The 26,885-nt window shown below is 52.8% G+C and overlaps 3 protein-coding genes across 11 annotated transcripts; 1 reads left to right on the top strand and 2 right to left on the bottom strand.

Annotated features, from left to right (window-relative positions):
* Positions 1–1,612: 1,612 nt before the first annotated feature.
* Positions 1,613–7,558, bottom strand: TWNK (twinkle mtDNA helicase). Of its 2 annotated transcripts, XM_022569031.3 has the most exons (5): positions 4,986–6,810; positions 4,553–4,793; positions 4,310–4,417; positions 3,860–4,001; positions 1,613–2,779 (listed from the first exon to the last, which is right to left on the bottom strand). In XM_022569031.3, exons 1-5 carry the CDS (start codon positions 6,226–6,228, stop codon positions 2,459–2,461), a joined length of 2,055 nt encoding a protein of 684 aa, XP_022424739.1. In that variant the 5' UTR covers positions 6,229–6,810; the 3' UTR covers positions 1,613–2,458. The 2 variants fall into 2 exon arrangements, with proteins under 2 accessions (XP_022424739.1, XP_022424740.1); XM_022569032.3 differs by lacking the exon at positions 4,310–4,417 and having other exon boundaries at positions 4,986–7,558.
* On the bottom strand, positions 5,255–24,989 carry SEMA4G (semaphorin 4G). 8 transcript variants are annotated; one of them, XM_089898059.1, is made up of 17 exons: positions 22,095–24,988; positions 18,621–19,099; positions 18,378–18,526; positions 18,049–18,111; positions 15,242–15,340; positions 15,027–15,120; positions 14,765–14,878; positions 14,406–14,575; positions 14,153–14,322; positions 13,743–13,887; positions 13,392–13,614; positions 12,870–12,985; positions 12,554–12,729; positions 12,308–12,369; positions 9,869–10,922; positions 9,412–9,743; positions 5,255–5,328 (listed from the first exon to the last, which is right to left on the bottom strand). In XM_089898059.1, exons 2-15 carry the CDS (start codon positions 18,742–18,744, stop codon positions 10,096–10,098), a joined length of 2,532 nt encoding a protein of 843 aa, XP_089754185.1. In that variant the 5' UTR covers positions 18,745–19,099; positions 22,095–24,988; the 3' UTR covers positions 5,255–5,328; positions 9,412–9,743; positions 9,869–10,095. The 8 variants fall into 8 exon arrangements, with proteins under 8 accessions (XP_089754185.1, XP_089754186.1, XP_022424732.1 ...); XM_089898060.1 differs by lacking the exon at positions 5,255–5,328 and having other exon boundaries at positions 8,627–9,743; positions 15,242–15,307; positions 22,095–24,989; XM_022569024.3 differs by lacking the exon at positions 5,255–5,328 and having other exon boundaries at positions 8,627–9,743.
* MRPL43 (mitochondrial ribosomal protein L43) lies at positions 6,902–8,109 on the top strand. Its single transcript, XM_022569033.3, has 3 exons — positions 6,902–7,080; positions 7,171–7,277; positions 7,391–8,109. The coding sequence occupies exons 1-3, from the start codon at positions 6,950–6,952 to the stop codon at positions 7,624–7,626; spliced, it is 474 nt and encodes a 157-aa protein (XP_022424741.1). The 5' UTR covers positions 6,902–6,949; the 3' UTR covers positions 7,627–8,109.
* Positions 24,990–26,885: the final 1,896 nt, after the last annotated feature.

The following is a 26,885-nucleotide window of genomic DNA, read 5'->3' as shown; positions in this document are numbered from 1 at the left end:
GCTTTGCTCCAGGGTGTTTCAGGAGACAATTGTAGCCACAGTTCTCACACACCACAGACCAGAGAGACCCCAGACCATTCCACAGGGTTCCAGAGCCCCCTCTTAGGTTGACAGGGAAAACTTGATAAAGCAGCCCTGCTTTCAGGAAGCAGGAACCCCACTGACCCCACCACCCTTTACAAAAGGCTTCTCCCCAGCCCCCTTAGAACATCTTGCATTCTCATCACGCTTGCAGGCAAATCTAAAGGGAAACAGACTTTAGGATATCAGAGGAAGTGAGATGGGAAAGTGTCACCATTTAGCAATATTTCTTTAAAAAATTTTTTTTCATTAGCAGATTTCTTTCTTTTTTAAAATATTTATATATTTGGCTGCATGGGGTCTTAGTTGCAGCAGGTGGGATCTTTATTTTTTAATTGCGGCATGTGGGATCTAGTTCCCTCACCAGGGATTGAACCCGGGCCCCCTGCATTGGAAGCACCAAGCCTTAGCCACTGGACCACCAGGTAAGTCCCTTAGCAATATTTCTGACAGGTCTCTGGGTAAGTTATCTTACAATCTCCGGCAGGGTTTCTTAAAAATGAGGAGTCCTTCAGCCATAAAAAGAAATTGAGTTATTTGTGGTGAGGTGGATGGACCTACAGACTGTCATACAGAGTGAAGTAAGTCAGAAAGAGAAAAACAAATACCGTATGCTAACACATATATATGGAATCTAAAAAAAAAAAAAAAAAAGGTTCTGAAGAACCTAGAGGCAGGACAGGAATAAAGACGCAGATGTAGAGAATGGACCTGAGGACACAGGGAAGGGGAAGGGGAAGCTGGGACAAAGTGAGAGTGGCATGGACACATATACACTACCAAATGTAAAATAGCTAGCTAGTGGGAAGCAGTCGCATAGCACAGGGAGATCAGCTCGGTGCTTTGTGACCACGTAGAGGGGTGCGATAGGGAGGGTGGGAGGGAAATGCAAGAAGGAGGAGATATGGGGATATATGTATACATATAGCTGATTCACTCTGTCATACAGCAGAAACTAACACACCATTGTAAAGCAATTATACTCCAATAAAGATGTTAAAAAAATAGGTTCTGCATTTTTAAACAAGAGCCCCAGTTCTGACACACACTAACATAAGAGAAAAGCTGAGAGGGTACAAGAGGGAAATGTACGGGGTGGGAGGGGCGGGTGGCCAGATAAGAATATGCTGAGCTTGGGTCCACGAAGAGAGGTCAGTGAGTGGCTCATGTCACAGAGGTACAGCTGGTCAGGCAAAGCCTTAGGCATAGGGCCCAGTGATCCACACCTCTGCCAGGGATCACATGGAGATCCTCAGGGAAGACAGATAAAGAAGCACCATCCTGTCTTCCCTAGGCCACAAAGAGATGTAAGGGTGTGCATGCATGAAGACCCTTTAATACCCCTGCTTTCTTGGGAGTGCGCAGCTCAGACAAGGTGGGGGAGGGGACCTATCTGCTCCCAATTCAAAGTGAGAGGAAAATCCAGTTAAAGACTGGGGTGACACCCAGTGGTCAAATAAGAAAAAGCACAGAAACAAAGGCAATGGAAACTTTTTTCAGTAAAACTGGAAAAGGCTCTACAACATCATGATTGCAGCCACTCCAGCAGTCCAAGGCAGCATACCATGGAATGAGTGTCTAGGTGGCAGGCACCCTGGGCTAACAGCTCCCTTCCAGGGCTCTCTTCCAGGCTTCCACCTTTGTGGCTGTCCCTGGTATTATAAGGGCTGAGCACCTAGATCCAATGGTAGTAAGCACTACCTCAGGGCAGGCTCCAGAGTGGGGAGCAGAGGAGATTGGTATCCACCATGTTGCCCCTTGGCTCTGAAAGCCTGGGCTGGAGTTTTGGCAAGAAGTCCCCTATCCCCTTTCCAGGTTCCCCACTGCTTTTACCTCAACTTGCTCATTCCCACCTCAGGGCCTCTGTATTTACTTTTCCCTCTGCCTGGACTCCTTTCTCCAGATGTTCACATGGCTCAATCCTAGTTCTTCAGAGGCCCCAGCTCAAATGTCCTCTGCTCAGAGACACCTTTTCAGATCTTAATCTAAACTAGCCTGTAAGCATTATCACATTACTGTATTTTTTCCTCTAGAGCATTTTTCACTATCTAAAACTATGTTTTGTATGTATTTGTTCATTGCTTATCTTGTCTCTTCTACCACATTACAGGTTCTGTGGAAGCAGGGACCTCATCTGTCTTGTCAGTGCTATATTCGCAGGATGCAGAACAAAACCTGGCACACAGCAGGTTCTCAAATATTTGCTAAATTGAATTCTCTTGCAATGAAACCCTGCCCTAGGCTAGGCCCCTCAGATTGAGAAGGGCCCATAGGTCACAACTACAGGACAGGGGCAGCCCTAGCAGAGGACTAAGAAAGAGTCTCTACCCCAGCCTGTCCTGGCAGGCTCATTTCAGCGTCCAGCTCTGCAATGCCTTCACCTTGAAGGCTTGGAGAGGTCTGGCTTGTTGGGGTTGGGGGCCTGGTCAGAGTGAGTCTCAGAGATCTGGGGCACAGCCCCCTTTTTGCCAGAAGAGGGCTTTTTGGCCACTAGCCCATTGTCATCCTTGATCTTCTTGAGCCGGGCCTTGCTCTTTGGTGGTATGGAGAAGGTGAGAGAGCTCTTGTTGAATTCAAGTGGGAAGACACCTACGTCTCCATCAAAGCGGTTCTTGGACACCTGTAGATACCGTTTCCCTGGCCCAGTTACCAGCCTCCTGTCCTGCAGGATCAGAACATTGTCTGCTTCCTGGCTTGCCTGGGGGATAAGGGGCAAAAGGAGGAAGGAGCAGTGAGAAGACGTATGAGAGAAGCACAAAGGAAGGCTGAGGGTGCAGGGAGGAATAGCAAGAATGGGGGAAGGGAAAAGTACTTCCCCCATCACCAAAGCTCTTTGAACTACTGACCAGAATGCTGGGGCCACTTGAGCCTTTTAGTTCCCTGACAACCCTGTTGCTGTCCCAGATTGTGTACATGCTGTTCCCTCTGCTGCTAACATTTCTGGCTCCACAGCTCACTCAACCCGAGTTGCTTATCATTTAGGTCCTGGTCTAAATGTTACACTTTATCAGAGAGACCATTCTTGATCCCTGTAAATAAAAAAGGCACTACCATCTTTCCATTTCTGTGTTATTCTCTCCCCCAGTTCCATGTCTGTTCCATTGTGGCACATAGTTTGTGTTCCTTGCCCTGTATTCCCCGTGCCCAGCCCAGGCTTGGCGTGTAATAGGCACTCAGTGTACCACTGGAAGCTCCAGGATCTGGCTGGTCCCGCTGCCCAGAAGGCCCTCGCACTTATTTGCTTATTTAACACCTATTGTTGGACAAAACCCAACCCAACCTCTGTTGACACATCTTCTAGGAAGTCTCCCCCCAGGCTGACTCAGATGCCTTTTCTCTTTTCTCCCAACACCTGTGCTGCCTATCATAGCGCTTATCATACTGAGTTGTAATCACTGGCTCCTTTTTTCCCTGTTTTTTTTTGGATGCGCCACGTGGCGTATCGGATCTAAGTTCCCCAACCAGGGATCGAACCCGTGCCCCCTGCATTGGAAGCACGGAGTCTTAACCACCGGACCGCCAGGGAAGTCCCTCACTGTCTCCCTCTTTTCCCCATAGAATATGTGAGTTCCCGGAAGGCAAGCAGGGCAAAGGACCAACCATTATCAGCCTTTGTATTCTAGCACATGTGTTCCTCATGTCATGGCCCCAGAGGCAAGCTGCCTCCTGCCTGTTCCAGATGGACAGTCAAGATGATTTAAGGCCGAATGAGGGCTGTCCCTGGTCACACCTGCCCCCTCTACTTTCCATAGCTTGAGCTCCTCTAAAGCCCACTTACTTTGGCTGAGCCAAAAATGGATGCTGTCTGTAGTTCTTTATCATCATCTTCCTTCCGGGGGTGAATGACCAGTGTCACATGGCAGCTACTGTCTGTGGCAAACTTCCGAAAAGCCCCGATGATATAGTCTTGAGCTGCAATCCTACCCAACAAAGAGGTTACCAGACACAGAAGGACAAGAACAAACACATACTCCTGATTCGTTAACATCTCCCCACAAACCACCACAACCTCACTCTACTTCCCTCTACCTAAGGACTCACACTTAAGTCCCTGTCCATACTTCCCACTACCACACCCCACACCTCTACAAAGACAGAAATACATATGGGATGGTATGTTCCTGCACATATGTCAGAAAACAAGAGTACAGTGTGTCTGCCCAGAGGCCAGCTCCCTGAGAAGATGTGTGTCTAACTGGGTTACAGCTAGACAAGAGAAGGATGTCACCTGTCTGTGGACAGCTGCTCATGACCCATCATGAATTGCAGATTGTCGATAACCACATGACAAATGTCATACACGTAGACTGCATGTTGCATTGTGTCTATTACAGTCCTGGGAAGAGGCAGAGACAATGAATTCAAGAGTCAGTTACAAGTAATCTCCAGACCATGGCAGCCAGAAAACTCTGTTGGGAGTCTGTTCTCCCACCCTCCTATTCTTTGAAAGCTCCACACCTAGGAATCTCACCTGATGCTCTGTTGCCCATGAAAAGTCATGAAATAGAGGGGCAGGTCTTCAAAGCGGTCGGCCCACTCGTCATATTTGTCCAGTTGCTCTTCCAGTCGCCCCACAGCGAACTGTGTCAGCATGACCCGGGCTAGTCTCACGTTGCTGATCTCAAAGCTACCCCATAGCGTGTTCACTCCCTGGGTACACAAGTCCAGGGCATATTCACTGATGAATGTCGTCTTTCCACTGCCTGTCGGCCCTGCATGGGGGGTTGAACACAGACCCGGGTGAGGAGTAAAGCCCTACCGTTGAAACCAAGACACGCAAGGAGCTTCAAAGTTGGGAGGGGAAGGCGCCTCTTCAACATTTACTGTAGCCCAAACCCACATGCTTCAGTCATCTGACCCTCTGCCCCCAAACCCGCCCAAGCAGTGATTTCCCAAAGGGTCACCTGTGAAGACTGTCAGCTCGCCCTTCCGATGTCCCTTCAAGAGACGATTGAGGTCAGGGAAGCGGCTCCAGCGAACGCCAGCTGCCTGCTCCACATTTGACAGTTCTCCTAGCACCTCCTCCCGAAGCTGCCGGAAAGACACGATAGACTTGTGCCAGGCAGGCAGGGCAGTACGCAGAATACGAGAAAGATTTAAGCCTTGGTTCAGAGCCTCCAGGGGAGAGGGCTGCTGGTCCCCAGGCCGCACCAAGGAGCATCGTTTGGGGTTCAGTTTTCGGGCGAACAACTTGGCAGCTTCCCAGGACCGAAGGTCATCCCCCAGCCAGAGCACAATGCGTCGGAACTGTTCGAGGTAAGGAAGCAAGACAGGGGGTAAGCAGGCTGTTCCTCGGGGTAGGGCAAGGGTGGGCAGCCCTGTGGACTGGCTCAAGGCTAGGCTGTCCAGCTCACGACTCGTCAGCACCACCTCAACATCTCGACGACTGATCAGGGGTAACCCAAACAGGTTGCGGAAGGCACCAGGCTGGGGGATGGTGGTCTCCATATAGTGCACTCTGTCACCCTGGCCTTCGGCCCCTAGTAGCTTCAGGCCTCGTAATCCCAAACCTCCAGGGGAGAACCAAGGAAAGACAAGGCTGTGAGCAGGCCGCAGGTAGCGCACACTGAAACGCTTGAGTGTGTCATCTGTCACTTTGGTGAGGCCAAACATCACGCGAGCCAGCTGGGCCTCTTCTGGTTCAGGCAGCTCCCAGAGAGGTACGGCTCGGTCCCAGATCCTCTGGACCTCCTCACTGTCCTCGGCTTCTGGGGCCTCACTAAGCAGGACCCCTTCTCTGGCCCCATCCCCTCGCCCCTCCACGCTGGCCTGGAAGTCTTCCCAGCTCCCCTCAGCTAGGCTGGTCATGCAGAGAAAGCGGCCTGTGGTCTTGTCAATGAACAGGCTGAAGGAAGTGGCAGCACCAGTCTCGTCCTTGAGCTTCGAGGCACCCACAAAGGGACTAGGTGCCCGCACGCAGCTGTGCCCATCCTGGAAGGGGATCCCATGGGCCCGCAAATATTGCCGGATTTCAGTTGCAGTTACAGGCAACACTGGTACCTCCAAGGCGGCGAGAGCCTCCTTCCTGTACCGTCTGCGAGGAGGGCCCACGGCCAAGCTTCGTGGCAGGCCCCTCCACCCCATCCACGGCCCACGCAGTGACAACAGGATACGGAGGGGGTACCCACTTCGGAGGAGGACCCACATTCCTAGTCAAACGGGGGAAGTCACTGCTTGAAATGCCTTAGGTGCCCGGTTCGGGTGCCTTCACTACTAGGTCAGACCCTAGGGATCCTGCACGCAGCTCTCTTCTCCCTCTGAATCCTCTTCAGCCCCTCTACATTGCCACTTCACATCTATGCCAGAGGACACGGCCCTTTCACGTCCGTGTCCCTTTGGCCGGTTCCCTACCTCTGAAGTCCTCCACAGCTGCTCCCCCCGCCGCCTCCCCTCCGCGCCGCCCCTCGCCGATGCGGTTTTTCTCGATCATCTCCTCGCCACTACCGCCCCTCCACTGCCCCTCCTCGTCGTCCTCATCTCTGCGGCCGTCTGCGTCCCTTCCGTAGTCCCTCTCCTCTGAGCCCCCTGCTAGAGGACCGCTCCGCCGCTCCTTCCCTCAAGGGGACACCAGGCAACCTAAGCGCCACTCCTTCGCTCCCGCCGAGCTCCGCGCTCAGAGGGACGCCCGCCGCGCCTCCGCCGCGTGGCTTTCTCGGCTCCACTGCTAGGAGCTCCGCCGCTCCGGACCCCGGCCCCGAGTCACCACTCTCCTCTTGCCCCTATCGCCTGCAACATGGGTCACTCGCGCCACGAGCCACGACCTCGGAAACAAAACTGCCGCGGCGCCAGTGTTCCAGGAAGCGGAAGCCTCGGGTTAGTCCCGCCCCCACACTGAGAGGCCGGGCTCGACGGCTTCGGAGCTGCGGCCATGACGGCGCGCGGGAGCGCGAGCCGCTTCCTGACCAGTGTCCTGCACAACGGGCTGGGTCGCTACGTGCAGCAGCTGCAGCGTCTCAGTTTTAGCCTCAGCCGTGACGCGCCCTCGTCTCGCGGCGCCAGGTGAGCCGGGGAAGGGCGCGGAGGTGCGACTCCATGCCGAGGTTGCCCCGGGTTAGGAGTCACTTTGCTCACCCTTCTCCGGTCCCTCAGGGAGTTCGTGGAACGAGAGGTGACCGACTTCGCCCGCAGGAACCCCGGGGTCGTAATATACGTGAACCCGCGGCCGTGCTGCATGCCCAGAGTAGTGGCCGAATACCGTAAGTGGGGTCGGACGAGGGCTGGAGGGAGGCGTCGTGGGGCTCGGCCCGCTTGCCTGCCGCTCGTGTGACCCTTGACCCGCTTCCTCTTATCCCCACCTCCGTTCGGCCAGTTAACGGGTCTGTGCGCGAGGAGAGCATCCACTGCAAGTCGGTCGAGGAGATCGCCACGCTGGTGCAGAAGCTGGCGGACCAGTCGGGCTTGGACGTGATCCGCATCCGCAAGCCCTTCCACACGGACAGCCCTAGCATCCAGGGCCAGTGGCATCCCTTCACCAACAAACCGACAACGCTGGGCGGGCTGCGCCCTCGAGAGAGGTCCAGGATCCTGCCCCAGCCTAGCGGCTAACACAATGAAGAGTTGCTCCACCTACTCCATCCCCAGGGTTTGGACTCACCCCAGTAGAGCCCCAGTAGAGGTGGTTCTTCCTTCTGGTTTGGTTCACGGGAGACAGATGGAGCCCACCAAAGGGGAAGCTGATGCCAAAGCTTTTGCTTGTGATAAAGAAGAGCTGCCTGTTTCTTTTTGATGTACCCTGTGAAGGGCAGAGACTGTGAGTCTCCTAATTCTGATCCAGCTGACATCTCTGAAACCCGAGAGTCTTCAGATTTGACTGGATCTTCATTTCTTAAATCCAGATCTCAAATCACAGTGAGAGGATTTAAGGCTGGCTTCTGAAGAATCCCTTATGTCCTGTTTTTGCAGCCATTGACCAAGAGAGAGCTAGTACCTTATACCCTGCTGTGAGCATGGCATTGGGCTAGGTTCTTTATATCTGTGAATGTTTGTGTGCAGATTAGAAAACTGAAGTTAATAAACTTGTCAAGGTCACACTTGAAGTCTACTTCAAAATATGCACATATTTAAACTATAATGCCATTTTTTATCTTAAAACCAGAAGCAAAATGAATAATAACTCTTCAGGATGGTGTAGTATCAAAGGCCACGTGATTAATCTAGGCTTGACCCTTGGAGAGAGTGATTCTCAGGCCAGCTGATAAATAGGCAGCATCTTCTAGGCTTAGCTAAAAATGAGGTGAGGGATGGGGGCAGATGGTGAGAAAAAGAGCCAGGAGGTAAAAACCTAGAAACTGTTGTATGAATTCTTGAACTGTCGTAATTTTGTTTGTCATCCCCTTATCACCATGATCAATAAATAGTGAGAGCCTTTAAAAAAGGACTGTACCTGCCCAGGACAGTCAGGATGGAAGCTGAGGAGCCCAATTTCCTCTGCAAGTGGTTTTATGGGAAGCAAAGCCAACCCTGCAGCACCTTTACCATAGGCTCAGAAGCCTGTCCCCTGGTGATCAGGAGAAGACCAGTCTAGACCAAGCAGACCACTCATAGCTGTGGGGAAGGAGGGTATTTATTAACCAGCAGTGGGGGGAGGAACTGAGCCCAGCCTCCCCACCCTGTCACATGCCTCTCCCGCCTCCCTGGGTCGTGAGCGGGGGCATTCCTAAAGAATGGTAGCCGGTTTACAATAAATACATTCATTGTGGGGTAGAGGGGGGAGAGGCCGGGTGAAGGGCAGTAAAAATCCCGTGGGACTCCACGTTCTCAGCTACAAAAATAACAGTCACCCTCACCCAAGGGGAATGGGGGAGCTCAGTCAGGTTTTGATTGTCCCATATGGGCCTGGAGACTTCAGAGGCCCCTGGACCCTGAAAGTGCCCCGGTGAGGTAGGACAGGGGTGGGAGCCAAGCATCCAAACTCCCAGCCTCTTATCCTTTGCATAGTTCCAAGAACGGGCTTCATGTGCCAGGTGAGACATCAGATCTCTTCTCCCCCTGCTCTGGTCTAGGGGTAGCAAATGTTTGGTCCACAAAAGGGAGGCTGGCTCATTGAGTGCAGTGTTGGTCACCCATCCTAAGGAAGTGTCTGTGAGGACAGCTAAATGGGAGAGAGCTCTCCCTCTGAAATGTTCATGGATCAAACCCAACAGACACAGGTCCAGCGCAGCAAGGGGAGGCTCAGAAGGTGCATGTGAGTGGAAATGTAAGCACATGTTCATGAGGAAGACCATGCCTGGAACTGTCTCTGTCACTCTTGAGAGTGACTAAGGGGGTAAGGAGGCTGACTTACAAGGGCTGCACATTAAGGAAGAAGAGTGAATGATGCAGTAGTCTTACCTCCCCAGGCTGGCCTGTTCCCAAGCTCTTGCCAAAGAGGTCATCACACGGGGCTGGGACTACAGGAGAGGACTAGGTAGGATGGGATGTGGCAAATTGGGAGGGTACCCAAAGTCCAGAAGAAGGGTTGAAACAAGAATGCACCAGGAGGTGGGCGTGGGGGCCCTGCAGCCCAGCTGATAGACATTCTTCCATGTGCACACGTGAATGTACACAGGGCTCAGGTGGTTCTGGTGGCTGGCAGAGGTCTTGTCTGTTTTCAGGACCATCCAGCACATAGGGCCATGCAGAGGGTGGTGACATTGAGGCCATCTGGACCTGCAGAGCCCTGCCTGGGAGAAAGAAGGTTTTGAGCAGATGAATGGGGCAGGAGGATGGCATCCTCTCCTCCCAAGTGCTTAGGTTAAAAGGGAACAGGAGCTGGCTCTGGGTCTGCAGAGCCTGAGGGAGCACCTACCTCTGAGGAGCACCGGTTGGCCTGGGCTGCTCACAGATGGGTCCATGGAGACTGAGAAGGGGGCTTTGGCTGGGCCTGACTCTGGCCAGCCCTACAGGGACATCAAAAAGTTGGGAGAAGGGCCTGGAGTTGTAGGGATGAAGGTAAGGTGTCTGTGCTGGGGAGGCAGCGGCCCAGCCTGGGGCAGACAGGTGGTTTGGAAGAGCATTTGTCCTGGGAGGCTGGGCTCAGACAGAGCTCTCATCCAGGTGCTCCACAAGCTGTGTGTGCTTCCTCTTCTCCAGGATGCGGCTGAGCTCCTCTGTGAAGGAGCAGGGCCCTGCCGGCACTCCATTGTTGCTCTGCCTCAGGAGCACGTAGCTATTGCCATTCATCCTGCGCAGCCGGCTGGGCAGTGCCACCAGCCCGTTGGTCAGCTCAGCCGGTGGGGGTGGGGGTGGCGGGGGTGGCGGGGCTGGGGCCCCCTCCCCGGGGATGATCTGGAGGCAGCCACCCTCCAGGCCCCCAGCCCCCTCCCCATCATCACCATCTTCCTCTCCGGAACACTGGCCTGAGACTGTCTGCAGCTGCACAGCAGAGCCCCCTGCCCGGCTGGCCCGACCCAGTGAGTATTTCTGTCGGTGTCCTCGTCCACCTCTCCGAAGACAGGCCACGTAGAAGAGGGAGGAAGCCAGGATAAGGCAGAGGCCACCAAGTGTAGCAATGGCTAACACATAGAGTAGCCGCATATCAGGCGCCAGTTGTGCCCCAGGCATTGCAGGGGCCTGTGGAGCAGGGGCAGGAGTGGCTGGCCGCACTGTGAGGCTGTAGGAGGCCAGCAGGGTGCGGAGGCCATTCTCTTCAGCATAGCAGCCGTAGTTGCCACTGTGTTCAGGCTGTGTGTCTGTTACCAGCAGCCCATCCACACCCACGCGGTAGCCATCCTGCCCATCACTCAGGCCCATGCTCCCATTGAGCATCCACAAGGCCCGGGCCAGGTTGGATGGCTGGTCACAGGGCAGTAGGACATCATCACCCCGGAGCACAGAACGGGTCTTCAGTGGTGGTGGTGGCCCTGGAGGGAGCGAGGGACAGGAGAAGTGGTCATTGCCTGCCTGTCCTGGGAAGGCATTGGAGATGGCAAGCCAGGTGGTCCACTGTTAGGTCCCCAGCACCAAGCACAGAATCTGGAATTACGGTGACAACTGACTAAGCTCTCTGTGCTCATGCTCCCACATAAGGTTCACGTTGGCCCTTCTCAGTGGTTTCAATTCCTGACATCTGCCAATGATTCCTCATCTCTACCTCCAACAAAGAGTTCTCTTCTTCTGAGCATCAGATTTGAATATCTTCCACATGCTGGGCATCTCTTGGACATGTCACAGGAACTAAGGCCAAAATCTCCCTCCCAGCCTACACCAGGTATTTTTCTTGAATTGTCATCACCATGTATGGTGCTACCAGCCATTTCCCAGAAACCTGAGTTTCCCTTGGCTCTCTCTCCCCCTCATCTTTCTAACTAACCCTCACTAAGATTCTGCTTCCAGAATCTATCTTAGACCTGTTCACGTCTCTCCTTCCCCAACTGCTGGCCCCCATCTAATCCATTCCGCATGCAGCAGTGGGGTGACCTTTTAAAAACACTATGCTGATCATGCCACTCCCCTGCCTCCACACAGTCCTGCCCATTTCCCCAGCCTCTTCTCTTGTTGTTCAAACTCCAAGCTTGCTCTGCCTGCTCTTCCCTCTACTTGGGTGTCATCCCCTCCCCATGCCCTCTATTTGCCCAGTTAACTTGGGGGAGAGAGCATAACAGTGATCAAAAGCACAAACTCCAGGCAGCCTGCTTAGGGTCAGGTTCAAATTCAGACCCTACTGCTTAATAGCTGATTTAACTTTGGGTAGTTTACTTATTCTCTCTGTGCCCCAGAGAGATTGCCCCTCACGGAGATGATAATAATGGCACCTTTCTCATAGGAATGCTCTGAGAATAAATGAAATTGTTCATGTAAGTGTTTGATCAGTGCTTGGCGCATGGTAAGTACTCAGTACATATTATCTATGATTATTATTATGATTATTGCTCTTGCTTCAGTTATCAGCTCGGTCATCTGATCTTCCTTGGGGCAAGCCCTTGTCATAGTTGTTATTATTCCTTTTGTAACAAAAACCAAAGAAAATAATTGTAATTAATTGGTTGTGTGATCATTTGATTGCCTGTGCATATACTTGGCTGTAAGCTCCAGAAGTGACAAAAAACTTCACATCTTGAACCTGTTTCCTTATTTACAATTTTTTTTTGCAACAAATATTTGTCGAGTACTTACTCTGTGCTAGGTCATTCTCGCTGAAAGCACAGACACAGCCATTCAGAATCATACATGCACATACAAGTGGCATCAAATGGTAAAGAGGACAGGCTATGCAGCCAGATGCACACACATCCGTGACGTCACTTACCTGTGTCCCTGTTGCCCTCACAGCCTCGGTTTCCTCTCTCTATGTCTTGTATCAGTGCTGTCCTGGAGATAGAAGATTGGGATTTATGAACAAGGAGAACTGGGCTTCAGTTTCCCCAGTGGAAGGGTCAGTAAAGCTGTTACCAACAACTGGCCCCTACTCCCTGCAGCTGGCAGGCCCTCCTCCACCCCTCAGGCCCGATCCCCTGGGCAAAGGGGACCCTCACACACCCCTATGGCCTCCCACCTGCTACCCTGGGACCTGTTGGCTCCGGTTGTGGTCACCACACAGGTATGGGTGCCGGGGTCCCAGCCACAGTAGGGGTCCCGGGCCAGGATGCAGTCGTAGCAGGAGCGGTAGCGGGAGCAGCTGGACAGTGATAGCTGGATGACTCCACTAGGGGCCCCCACGTACAGGCTATGCTAGGAGCCAGAGAGGACAGCTGGTTGGCAACACCCCACTCCCACTTACAGACACACACACACAGCCACCGCCCAGCCTCCCCACTCCCTCCACTTATTCTGGCAAGGCCAGAATATTGAGGTCATGAGTCAGGGGCTACCTGTGTCGGAGAGATGACCAGGTTCTCCACAGACTGGGGTTCCTTGAACACCTGTGTCTCTTCAATAATGTGCATCCCAGAGCCCAGGACCACTGCCTTGTGGATCCAGCCATCAGCTGGTATGGGAATGGCAGAAGGTCAGACTCCAACAGTGGAATCTACTCTCAGCCCCCTGCAATAGCCTAATGGGAGCAGCTTGGAGTCATGAGGTCAGGGACAAGGATTCGGCCAGTAGCAGTGGGCCCTCTGGACATTGGGAACTCCAAGCTAGTCATGACAAGAAGTATTGGATTTAGAAGCATTAGTGACTAGGGTCAAATGTCACTGTGGTTGGTGACAGGAGTCAGCAATCACCAAGAGCTAGTGGTCATTGGGGACCGGTAGTGAGTGTTTATTGAAGAATCAACATCAATGGTCATCAGGGTTTTGTGATCAGGGGTCATCCAGGGGGCTAGAGGTCAACAGGGATCAAGGACTCAGGCCAGCAGTCACCAAAGGGCTCAGGCCAGGGGTCAGAAGCACCTGTGCCCAGAAAGAGCAAGTCATAGGTGGGTCCAGCTGGCGTGGTGACAGGTGTCCCCGTGAGGTGTGTGTAGCGCACACTGCGCTTGAGCAGCAGGGGCCGTCCGCGTGTGGGTACCACGGGCCGAGCCATCAGTGGGTGTAACTTCACAAAGTCCAGGACCAGAGATGGCAAGTCCTGGGATGAGTTGTAGCCTCGGCTGCGCAATGAATCTGTAATGCACTGTGGTGGGGGACGGGGTGGTGAACCTCAGGACTCTGCCACCTGCCCGTCCTCCCCACAAGGCTAGACCTCCTGCCCCTTTCAGGGGTCCCGTCTGCTCAGCACTGACCCCAGGCCTGGGCACTCACCGAGCCAGGCCGGGGCTCCGGCACCCCTCCCTCGTAGCGGACCCAGCGTCGGACACCATCCTGGTATTCCATGTAGGGGCCTGCGAAGACAGCCTGCACCTCGGCCAGGTCGTAGCGGCAGATGGCTGAGGCCTCCAGGGTCTTCCTAGAGACGGGACATAGGGGAGAGGGCTGAGTCACACTGAATGGAGCCTGCCCACTTGCGTGGCCTGGAGCCCACTGTTACCCTGACCAATCCCTGCTCCAGGCCCACAGGGCCTCTCCTGAGGGTGAGCAGGCCACTGGACATGCCTGAAGTTCTCTGTCTGCAGCCAGCCTCCCCACAGTGGATCCTATCTCATCTTCACTGACCTCTGCTCCAGCCCCTATGCTGTCCCCGTTCCTTGCCTCCCCACTGTCCCTGCACTGACCACTGTGTGGTCAGCGTGAAGGCCGCATAGAAGTGCGTGCGGGCTGAGGTGTCAGCTTCCAGACTGCAGACACCACGTAGTGTCTCATACTGTGGAATGTGGCAGATGAGACGCGCCTTTAAGAAGGAGGTCCACTTCTTCTGCAGGATCTTCTTCCCTCCCAGGTCTCCCTGGGGAGGTAGGGGCATGGGGTCAGGGGCCAGGATCAGAGGTTCAGCCTCTACACCCTGGCCCTTCCCTCAGTCCTCCTCACCTTGCACACACGGGCCACACGGGCCACACGGTGGCTGCTGCGGCTCTGAGCAAAGCTTCCAGAGCCCTCCTCAGCAGCACGCTCCGTGAAGAAGTAGTAAACCTTGTCGTCGTCACCCGCTGCACTGGCCTTGCTCTCCCGCACCAGGACAGAGAACACAAACTCAGCATCTGTGGGTCAGGCAGTTCAGGTGGCTTCTGAGTTAGGCTGGGATCTCCCCCAACCGCCCTCACTCAACAACACACAGGAATAGACACGATCACCTGGGGATATGGGGATGGGATGGTCAACTGCCCAAGGGAGTAAAGATGAAGAAATAGTCCCCTGCCCCCCGTCATCCTGTGCCTCGTCCTCCTAACCATTGAGCCAGTGCATTGGTGCCTCCTCAGTCCTCAGGGAGTGCGGGTGGCGGCTCCGGCGGATGTCAGGGATGCTCCTGAATTCATACCGAGTAGCTGTGTAGAGGCCTCCATCTGAGGCAGGGACATGCCAGCCATGAGAGACATGTCACACAAAACAAGACACATAACACATGGGTGGCAAGTCCTAGCAATGAGATCCGTGTCCGCAAACAGCATGCTTGTGGATGAGGGGCCGATGTGGGGAGGAGGGCATGCTTACCAATGATGAGGCCTGTGAAGCCACGGGCTGGGTCATAAGGACACTTCTCCTTCCCCTCCTCAAAGCTGGTTGGCAAGGTGAAGGCCTCAGCATCCTGGGGGAATGAAGGAAGGGCCAGAGGTCATTGATCCTGAGGATAGGCCAGGGTTGTTGCCGAAGATCAGACCAGTCCAGGGTCAGGGACCAGCAATCAGGGCAGGGACAGGCATACTCACAATGGCTGCACAGAGAGGCTGGAAGGCGTGAGTCCCGCACGCGTAGAGGTGAGTGGCATTGAGGCGCTGCAGGAAACGCACGTGGTTGAAGCACTCAGTCTGTGGGATAGGTGGGGGAGGGCTGTGAGCCCTGGGCCTCCTTAGAGACTGCTTCCATTAGGCCAGCTTTGTGGTCTGGCTCTTGCCCCCACCCACAGGACAAATAGTTCTTTCCAAGAGCCTGGTGGGCTTTCTCACTGCCCAGAACACAGACTATTCCCTGGAACTCACTGTCCTTTGGTCTCCCAGGGGCATGACCCCTTTTCCCTTGGCTATCTCTTAGATTGCCTGACACACTTGGCTGGCTTCTCCTGCATCTTCTGTAGTCCCCTGCACCCCCCAGTTCGGGGGCTCCAAGGGCTCTCACCACCCTAAGATGCTTCTCTCTTACATCTCCTCAGCACTGTCCCCCAGTCATGGAGCTCCCACACCTGCTTCGGGGTGGCACTACCAAATCTACCCCCAGGTTCTAGCCATTGCTCCACCTGATAATCCCACAGACACATCACACTCATGCTGTCAGAAACCAAGCTCATCCCCTCCCCTCCCTCACCTGCATCCTCCCTCTTAAAACTGTTCATCCAGTCTTTCCCACTTCATCAGTCCATCCCATCACTCAGTCCAGAAACCAGGCGTCATCTTTGCTGCTTCCCATTCCCTCACCCTCACACTCAGTCTCTCTCTGTGATTAAGTCTTTGTCCTACATGTTTCATGACTTGGTCTACTCCCCCTCCACTACCACCACCCTAGTCCAAATTACCACCATCACCTCTTCCCTGGGCAGCTATGCGACCACCTGGCAGCTCTCCCAACTCTGCCACGCTTTACAGAAACCATTTATTTATTCAGTGAATGAGGAATACATGCACACAGTGTAAAATTCAAAAGGTAGAAAGGGGCATGTTGTAAACAGTCTCCTTTTTATCCTTGTTGCCTTCAAAGGAGACTGCTGTTACCATTGTCTGGATTTTCCTTCCAGAGAGATTCTACCAGTCAGCACCGTCTTGCAACCCACTTTCCAAGGCATATTTAAAAAATGTAAACCAGATCATGTCACTGCTGTATTTAAAAACCCTTCAGTGACTCACCAGAGTCCTGAACATAGGGTCCCATATGCTCCCGGCCCTACATGATAGGGCCCTACCCCTTCCTGTGGCCTAATTCACCCTACAGCAGCTACACTGGCCTCCTCTGCCCATCAAATGCCCTAAGCTGCCACCCTCTTGACTTCTTTGCCTTGTTAATGATTTCTCCTCCTGCCTATTACCCAGGGTTTGAGTCCATGCAGCCCTCTTTGTCTCATCCCACTCCCTCACCAGGTGCAGTACTTTGGCATCCATCCCTCCTCTCCACAAGCCTGCTCAGGCCTCCCTCCTCTGACCCATATGATGCCCCCAACCTCCTCACTGCCTTTCGTGCCTCCAGACTCACTCTATTTTAAGCCATCTAGTGCCTGGGACCAAATAAATATTCTTATAATAGTGTTTCCCCAAGATGTTTACATTAAAAAAATGGAGCTGGGAGGGGGAATTCTGTGGTCAAATAAGTAGGAAACCACAGGTAAAACCTACCTTTACTGAGGACTCCTCAAAGCCTTAAGGGTATTGCTGTGCATTGTGGGATTGGGCACACAGCATTTCCCAAACTCATCTAACTATTAAACATCTCTTTTGAAAATTAATGCTCCTCAGAACATGCTTTGGGAAATGTTCTAAAGGCAAAGTGTGGTTCGGGACCAGCAGTGTCAGCTTCATCTGGGAGCTTGTTAGAACTGCAGAATCTCAGGCCCTTCCCCAGACCTACTGTGTTAGCATCTGCAGTTATAATACACCCAGGTGACTCACTGCACATTAAAGTCTGAGACTCTCTAAAGTGTCAAGTGGTGAGGGTGCCCATTGTCCTAGAACAAAATCCAAACCCCGAGCTGGGTGTTTACAGCCCTCCATAAACTGGGCTCCGTCTGCCTCACCAGCCCCATTTTCTACCCATGTTATACTAAGAAGCAGCCTTTGATGGAATCTCCTGGAGACGCCTCTTTAAATGCAGCTGCCTCAGCACCACCACAGACCCACTGAATCAGAATCCCCAGGCCAGTGGGCCTTGGGAATGTGTATTTTTAAAAAGCTCTCCAGGGATCTCCCTGGTGGTCCAGTGGTTAAGACTCTGTGCTTCTACTACAGAGGGCGTGGGTTTGATCCCTGGTCATGGCCAAGAAAAAAAACCAAAAAAAAAAAATCAAACAAAACAAAACAAAAAACCCCACTGTGTAAAAAGCTCTCCAGATGGATCTGTTTCATAGCCAGACACAGGACGCCTGCAGACACCCTGTTCTTTAGCCAGAAAGGGCTGACACTTCACTAATACACCTTCCACGGAAAACTGGGTACTTGAGCTATTCCTTGACCAAAGCCTCATTTTTCTCATCTGTAAAATGGAGGATAATACTATTTCATAGGGTTATTTTAGAATTAAATGAGATAATAGCTAAGTCAGCACTTACTAGAGATTACTTATTGTTATCATGATTATTATTGGGGAGCCCAGAGGAGGTTAAGATGCTGTCTCAGACCAAGCTAGTAGGTCACCAGATGTTTGGATTAAAAATACTGCTCCCAGGGCCTGCCACTCCAGTGGCACCTACAGTGCTTATTGTGGTTGCTGCAATGGACTGGCTGATCCGTACCTCTCCATCTGTGTCCCCACCAACCCCGACATCCCCCACTGAAAAGAAAGAGGAAAGGAGCTGGGGAGAGGGCGAACCACATACCTGGTTGTTTTTCCCTTTTTGATGACATTTGCTTTGCATCTCTGGGGAGGCCTCCCAGTGAATCTGGAGGGGGCAGTAAAGGGAATTCGCTGATGCATTGAACCCAATGCCTTTGCCTTTCCCCACTACCTGTGGGACAAGGTGATAGGACCCCAGGGTGGGGGTAAGTTTCAGGAAGAGTATTGGAGGTAAGGGAGACCTGGGCCAGGAAGGGCAGTGCTGTCTGACCAGGAGGCTATGGAAGGCTGACAGGGTTTCCAGGAAGTTGAGGTCCCAAGGAGCTGGATGAAGCTGGAGACCCTCTGGTGGTCCAAATTCCAGGGGCTGACCTCTTTGTGAGTCCCGTCTCCTATGTTGTGGGCATTGAGAGAGAACAGGGCGCCTCGGGCCCCCACCAGCAGCCTTGCTGAGGCCTCCTCCAGCAGCAGCGTTGAGTAGTTCTGGGCTCGGCCCTTGAAGTGCTGGGTCCCGGAGAGCTCTGGGGAGAGGGGAAGCTGTAAGCCCAGCTCTGGGGCTGCCTCCCCACGCCCAGCCCTGGCTCCTGCTGCCTTTCGAGGTTGGGGATGTCTAACCTTCGTAGGGGATGGTCATCCGCGGGGTGGCATCTAGTTCTCTGGATGGTCTCCGCAGCGAAGGTCCAGGGACTGCAGTTGCTGTGAGGAAGCTCAGGAGGAGGGGCCAGAGCCTCCCCCACATCTTCCTGGGGAGGCCCAGACCAACAAGACCCCCAAGGGGAGCCAGGGCCAGAGTTAAGGGGATGATGGGAAGAAGAGTCACAGGGGTTAAGGTCCAGGGAGGTGACTTAGAAGGTCAGGAGTCATGGGGCCAGGGGGGGTCCTGGAACTGGGGAGACATGGAATCACAGGGTTGGGTGGCCATGGAATCCCAGGTAAGAGGTCAAGAGGAGAAATGGATTACATGCTGCCTGCCGGCATCAAATACAAATGCCATGGTGAGAGGGAGTTGTGGGGTCACAGAGGGGTTGTAGGTCACTGATGGGGTCACCCTGCCCCAACAGCAGGGCTAGTCCTGGTTCTCTGAGGTCTGTTTTCTGAAGAAAAAAAACAGGAAAAAAAGCCCTTTCATCTGTGTGTGGATGGAAAGTAGATAGCATTACCCTCAGACTTCAGGTGGTACCAAAGGGAGGAGGTCCAGCATCTACGAAACTCCCACAAGAGGATGGATTCAGCCATTCTGTCCCCCTCGGTGTTCTGATGCAGGAAGTTGGTGGAACTTGTCCACTTTCAAGACCCTAGACTCCCTTCAACCCAAACCCAAGGTAATAGCCCTCCTCTGACCGAGTCAGAAGCTTGGCTAGGCCTCCATCTTGGTGGAGCTCGGGTTCCTAGGGAGAGTGCCTTTTCCCAACAGGGAGACCCAACTCAGGCAGCAGCTGCCCCTGGCGCCTGCGGGGGTGCCTTATGCAGGAAGGCCTGGGCAGAGATGCTTAATGGGCCTTTGTTTATTTTGTCCTGTTTTCCCTTTGTTTTTTCTTTTCCCTGGCCTGAAAGCTCCCTTTGGAATTTGTCTTTAATTAGATACTTCTCCTCCTCGGCATTCCTCTACAAGGGGGTGCACATCTCTGCCCTGCCCATGCGAGTCTGTACTATATCCTCTGGCTAAGCATCCACACGTGCCCCTACCTGCAAACAGGCACTCACAGGCACCTCGGGGTGTATCTGCCTCCCTCTGCTCTCCACCCCCCGCCACTGTACAGTTGTAATACCTGTACAGGAGTCTCTAGTGTGCAAGGTCACTTAATTGAGACATAAGCAACATGTAAAAGGTGAACGATAGGATCCCTGAGCTCTCGGCCACCTCTCCTGGCACATCTTGGAGACTATTCCCACACCAGGACCCACCCTCACGCCAACCAGCTGGGGGTGGGGTTGGGATAGGTGGCAGGTCTGATGTGATCCCTGTAATAGGCCTGATCTCTGAAGTTCCTGAGGCTTGGCTGGGCTAGGTGTGGAGAAAAACCTGACCCACCCAATCTCATCAGACAAGGCCAGGGGGGCAACTGGCCTCTTCCTTTCCTTCCAGGTCAAATATTAACTATGTGGCCTCGAAGAGAGAGGAGGGACTGGGAACTGGCCAGAGGGAGAACAGGAACTTGGAGGGTTTTTTCAAGAGGTAAAGGTCACCACTGTGGTGGGCAGAGCCCAGAGAGGGGAGAATGGAGTATGAGTAGACTGAAGAGAGTTCCGGGCTCACAGAAAGGGCATGGGCCCCTGGTGTGGGGGCTGGGGCAGCAAGAGGCCCCAGGCAAACAGCGCATGCCCCACCTCTCACTGTGGAGGCACACCTGTTTACCTTTGGGCCTCCTGTCTGCTTAGTGCAGAAGCGGGGGTGTGGGGGAGCCCTATGGCTAGGAGGGATCAGCCTCTAGAATTGGGCAAGAGGAACACACCCCAGGTCAGAGGAGGTGCATGGCACCACACTCAGAGTGTGGTGCATGGCACACTTACACAGGTTTAAACGAGTCACATATGTCCAGAGGAGGGTGATGTGCGTGCACATAGGTACACACATACATACATATTCATCAGAGGGCTGTGAGCACGTGTACTTGCAGGAGAGTCATGCACACACACATTCACAGGGAGGTGTGTGCACACATATGTTCATCTAAAGGGCCTGCCACATGTTTATACATACTTACATGTAAAGTTGTATTTACATGCCCATTTGTTCAGCAAGTCACCCAGCCTATGGGGTTAACAAGGAGGGTTATAAACCCACACATGTCCCTATGAAGGATTGTACACCTATTCACAGGAGGGTCCTGCACATACACATGTACATGTAGGGACATGCACACAAACCCATAGATATAGTGGGTCAGGCACCGTCATGTTTGCAAAAGGATCAACTACATGCGTACGCACACAGTCCTCAAACACAGTTACATCTACGCAGAGACAAGCATATGTACATACAGCGGTCCAGTTTTCACTGCAGGCTTGGAGGCTGCCAGTGTCCACTGGGGTTGAGATGCAGAGCAGAACCCTGCCTCCTTTCCCGAAAGTCCCAATTCTAAGGCCAGAATCCAAGTATGTGTTTGTGAGTCTGTGTGTGTGTGTAGTGATGGGGGAAGTTTCTGACCTCACATGCTTAAATAGGATGGGTGCATGGGTCAAGGCTGCTCTGTAAGGGAGGGAGGGGCTACCTAACCCAGGCAGGAGGAGGCCCCTAGTTTTAGCAAAGTAAAGATGCAATGGAATGTGTAACTTAGTCCTCCTCTACTCCCATGTATACTGCAGTTCTAGATATGGGAGTTGGGCAGGAGCTCTCAGCCCCCATTTAACTTGTTGGGAGGGAGGATGGGGCTAAAGGGGGGGGGCGGAGCTGCCAACCCCCTCCCCCAGTGGCAACGAGGCTTCAAGGTCTCCAGTCCACATCCCACACTCCACCCCCGATTCCACAGCTTGGGTTCCTCTCCCAAGGCCAGCCCCCTGAACTCTGACCACCTTCCCTCTATTAGATCTTAGGGCGGAGGGAACTGAGGAGGGGAGCCACCCTGCAAACAGGATCAGCGTAGGATGGGCAGGCTCTCGACCTTCATCCCAGATGTCCACCTGCCTAGTGTAGGTGGTATCTCCCTCTGCCCAGTAGGATGGCGGTCCCTCCAGGCCTGAGAGCCCCTCCCCCGCTACCCCCTCCCTCCTCCATCCCGGACAGTCCGCGGTTCTCTCCTCTCCTCAGGTCTAACCTCAGTCTCTACTGCTGCAGCTCGAGGACAAGCTCTCCTTCGATGCAGCCAGATGCTGGGAGACGTGACCCAGATCCCAGGGAACACTGTTCGCCACGCGGGCCCCCGCCCCACGCCAGTTCCCGACTCTGCGGTGGCGGGTCTGCTCCCAGCGCGGCCCGAGGCCTGGCCCGCGCCCCTCTAGAGCCTTTACTCGGGACCAGGGGACTTGGCGGTGAGGAAGGCCTGGCCTAGCTTGGCGGGTTTAATAGACGTGGGAAGGCCTGGCCCCCGCCCCCCCCCCCCCCCCCCCGGTCCGGGCACCGCCGCCGCCCGCACTCCACGCCTCTCTCACCTTTGCGCTCAGATCCCCGGCCATAGAGACAGCGGTGCGCGGCTCCGTGGCCCCACAGCACCACAGCACCAGCGGCTGGAGGAAGGGGCCGCGGCCGGAGGAGGGGCGGGGTGGAGGCGGAGCCGGGGGGGTGGGGCGGGAGCCTGGGAGGCGGGGCCAACAGGGTGAATTGCGGGGAAGGGCGCTCCCCACCCTACACTATAGGTCAGGGCTCACAAACAGCCCTCGGGTGTCTGGCGTGCCCCGCCCCCTAGGGCCGCGGCCCCGGTAACGCCCCCTGGTAGTGGCTTCACCACCCCGTGCGCCCTCGAAGGGCTGATCCTACCTTCCCACCCCTCAGCCCTAGAACCCCTTGGACTTGACTGCTCCTGGGGATGTGCACACGTCTCTTCTCGGGGCTTAACTCTCCGAAGGCCCTCTGGCCAGTCCTCTAACCTGCTCACTTCTTGTGCTCCTGCCACCTCCTTCTGCTCTCTGCCTAGGGCAGAGGGCCAGAGTAGGTGGAGACCAAGAGTTGGGGCAGCTCTCACCACAGAACAGTGTCTTGATTCCTAGCTCAAGGGTCTCCAGCCGAGGTCTGAGGAGGTGAAGGGGGTCAGGCTTGGAGGGATGAAGTAACAGCTTGACCAGAAGTGCACACAGAAAATGCTGTTTTTCTGATTAAGTAAGCCACAACCATTTGCACCCGTCCACTCAACCAAATCTTAGATGTAACTGGGGTTCACCTCCTCGGGGACTGGGTCATTCAGACACCTGCCTTCCCTTCCAGCTCATCTTGAATATCATTCTTACTCCAGATCTTACAGTGAGCTCCTCCTAGGCAAATATCCTGCTCTGCCTAGGCTTAATCATCATACCCAGCAACAACCTAGGAAGCCTCCTCAGAATCAATTCCCCAACTCCCTTAAACTCAGCTAGGGAAGTCCTCCCATGCCATCTGGCCTTGCAATTTCCCCTCAACTCAGGCCATGCTTCCTTCCCACCACCTATTAAAACCCCCTCTAGGGTTTGAATCAAACCTGAGCTCTAGCCATGATCTGGCCTGATCCTCCCTCTCTCATCCGTGACAGTACTGATACGGGCCCAAGAATAAGACCAAAATGATGAGGGCCACAGGGTCATAGGTAACTGAGTATCACATGTGCCTAAGAATCTGAGCTCTGGAGGAGCAGGGGGTGGGGGAATAGGCAGATGAGCACTGGCCTGAGAGAGAGTGAACAGGATTAAAGTAGCTGCCATTATTTAACTGAAGGGACCCTGGGAAAGACATGTCATCCCTCTTCTCAGAATTCCCCAAAGCTCAGTTTGGCACTTCATCATATACAGTCTCGTAGTTTGTGCGGTTGTGTGTGACTGCAGACCGCTAGACAGCAGAGCCCACGTCACACTTTCACCACCCCAGCACTCTGTAAATAGGATGTGTGTATATGTGGAAGGGGAGATAGCTGGGGAGAGATGTTTATATTAAAGTATACACAGAGAATTCCCTGGCAGTCCAGTGGTTAGGACTCTGCACTTCCACTGCAGGGGGCATAGGTTTCATCCCTGGTTGGGGAACTAAGATTCCAAAATAAATAAATAAAATGTACACAAACTTTTACAAACAATGTCCAACTTCTTTCTTTCATTGTAGCCTCATTCCACCCTGAGGGATTAATAGCCCTATTTTATAGATTGGAAAACAGGCTCTAAGGGGTTAAGCAACTTGCCTTGAAATCAGGACTGGAAAAGCCTGAGAAGAGGGAAGCAGGGTAAACCTGAAGGGGAATTGTCAAAGCAAAGGCAGAAGTGTGCAAGTTTGTGCACAGATGAGTGTTGGGGGAGTAGGCAGAAGGGAAGGGGCATGAAAGAGGAAAGTGAGTTTGATTTGATGAGATGAGAAGGTTCCTAGTAAGAAACAGAAGGGAAAAGTCAGCAAGTAGTGCAGAAAAGACTACAGAAAAAAATCCTCAAAAAGAGCTGACAGATTGAGTAAGGAAGTCCAAGCTGGGAAGACCAGGAGAGACATGGCTATGAAAAATAAATCTGCAGTCCTTGTGGGCAAGTGGGTTGGGGGACAGTAGAGGGAAGGCAGGAAGACTGCTAGCCCCATGGTACCAGACAGGAGAGAAATTAAACTGCAGGGGCCCAGTGGGCTAAGGGACACAGCTCCTCATGTTCTCACAGAACTCAGTGCCAACCTCAGATACCTCAGGAGGTGGCAAGAAGGCCAAAGTGACCTGGTGGTCATCCCACTTGTGTACACTCTACGAGGCAAGGCTTTCCTCCTCTAAGGTGCTCTGATGGCCGATTCAGAACCTCACACATTTTCAAATGTACAGAATGCACAAATCACAATACTGAGTTCCAGCATGGCACTTGCTGTAGTTGGGCAGTTACTTCACTATCTCTGATAATATAGATTCAGACCAAATCCATTTTCTCTGCTGTCCTCCCACTTCAATCTCTGAACTTAATGAAATGATCAGATGTAACAGCAATTAATGGAACTTTCTATAGGAAGCCCCTTCGATTGACAATACTCCTCTCTACAAATCAAGCTGATAAAATATGAATGAGGGGATAGTGACAGTGAAAGAGATTAAAAATCAAACCAAGAAGTTAATCCTAACCTAGCCATGAATCTGTGTCCTGGGACATAGGAAGGTCGTTCTCTGAGTGGGTTGTTACTTACCCCTAAAGTCACTACCCTGGCTGCTTCATAGGGTGGCTATGAGAGGAGCCCATTTTGAAAACCTTCTGGTTTTCAAAACAAACACAGAACACAAACATGGGTTTTATTTTTGCTAGGCTATTCTCCCCAACTCCGCTGTAAGAAAGTGGCAGAGGGCAGTGCTGGTTGTCCTCAGCCACCTACACACCAGCGTTTGGCTCCAGGCTTTGCACAGAGCAGTTACTCACTGTAGCAGAGATCCTAGGTGAAGGGGGTAGGTATGAAATCCTGAAACTTGAGGCAAGAGAACTCTGGCCTAGTCAAGTTGTCCTGCTTCCTGTTCACTGTGGCAGCATTTCTGTTCCTACTTTGCCATCTCCAGCTCTGGTCTGCCCAGTACTCTCCCTTTTGGTGGTGTGATATTTATTTTGGCCACACATACAGCTGAGGTGCTTCTTCTGTAGGCACTGTCACCAGTGCAACAATGCTGTAGTCTCACTGTCCCACTGTGCCTCAGAAGCCTGTTTTGCTTGTTAAGTTTTCCTCCCAGCCAGTCGTCTTGGAGTCAGACCCAAAGCTGGGCCTTCTGGTTTGCCCTCTCTTGACTCCAGCCTGGGGAATGGTTAGCAAGGAAAAGGGAGTGTTAGGACATGTCCACAAATGATGGAAAATCACCACCCACCATCCCTTTCTCAGCTTTAGCATGCTGGGTTTAATTAAAAAAAAAAATCACAATTTTGCCAGCAGAGACAGAGCTGGACAGAGCAGCTTCTGGAGGTCCCTGTATCAGAAGGAATAAGCACACATACACTATAATTTTAAGAGATATGGTTTGCTCAGATGTCAGTGAACCCCAAAGTGCCAAAATCAATTTTGTCATCTGAGAAGAGCCTCAAAGTAGAGCTAAATAATGACAGCTATCATTTATTGAGTTCTTGCTATATGCCAGGCCTTTGCTAAGCACTTTTCATGAATTAGCTTATTTAGCCCTCACTAATCCTGAGGTAGACACTGTTATTATTCCTTTTAACAGATGAAGAAACTAAGGCTCAGAGGAGCTAAGTAACTTGCCAAAGATCACATGGCTGGTATGGTGAATCTGGGATCTGAGGTCAGGACTAAGGGCAAGGTCAAGGCCCTTAACTTGCAAAGGCTGTACTGCCTGTCTCCCAGTAAGTACTTAAGGCAATTTCTCTGCTTTGCCTAGGCTGTTGCTCCCTACCCCTCCATCCCACGTCTGGAGAAAAGTGCTCACAGGCGGGTTGGTCTCCTCCTAACCAGCCTGTCAGAAGGGAGAAAGAAATACTGGCATGGTTCTGGAACTCAAGCCTCTGGCAACCATGCCTAGCCCTTCTTTGAGCTCATAAGAACAGTTTCTCCTGTGAGGAGGTCTCAACCTATGTCTCCTCTCAGGTGGCATATCCAGAGCTGTATCTGCCTGGCAGGTTGCAGCTCTGCCTCTGCACTGTATGGCTTCCCCTTTCTTTGCCCTGAGCTTTACAACAAGGGAGCCAGGCCAAGGGAATTCTTTTCCAGTCCCCTTTGCCTAATAACAGAAAATATTTTCACCTGGATTTCAGAAAGTAAGATTCATGAGAGCTCTGTTTGTTTGTGTTGTTTACCACCAAATCCTAAAGAGTGCTTAGCATGCAGTAGGTACTTAACAGTTGTTGAATGGACATAGTGAATAGGTAATCTAAAAATGAGATTACCAAATTCCTGACTGCAAAGGATGCAGCAAATTATTAATTGGGTTATATAAAAGTGAACTATGTACAACTATGGCTTTATGTATTCCAGAAACAGGAAACATCAAGCTAAAAATCTGACTAGAGAATCCAATGCAAGAGGAAGAAAGGAAGAAATCAGTTTAAAAACTAGGGCTTCCGTGGTGGCGCAGTGGTTGAGAGTCCGCCTGCCGATGCAGGGGACACGGGTTTGTGCCCCAGTCCGGGAAGACCCCACATGCCGCGGAGCGGCTGGGCCCGTGAGCCATGGCCACTGAGCCTGCGCATCTGGAGCCTGTGCTCCACAACGGGAGAGGCCACAACAGTGAGAGGCCTGCGTACCGCAAAAAAAAACCCCACAAAAACAAACAAAAAAAACAACCTAGGTGGGGCAGGGGAAGAATCAGGACA

The sequence above is a fragment of the Delphinapterus leucas genome, chromosome 16, assembly GCF_059928025.1.
Source record: "Delphinapterus leucas isolate spDelLeu-1000000601 "Yukka" chromosome 16, BTC_Dleu_Yukka2, whole genome shotgun sequence".
Taxonomy (NCBI): Eukaryota; Metazoa; Chordata; class Mammalia; order Artiodactyla; family Monodontidae; genus Delphinapterus; species Delphinapterus leucas.
The sequence above is the reverse complement of the archived record's forward strand: the minus strand, read 5'-3'. Positions and strand labels throughout refer to the sequence as shown.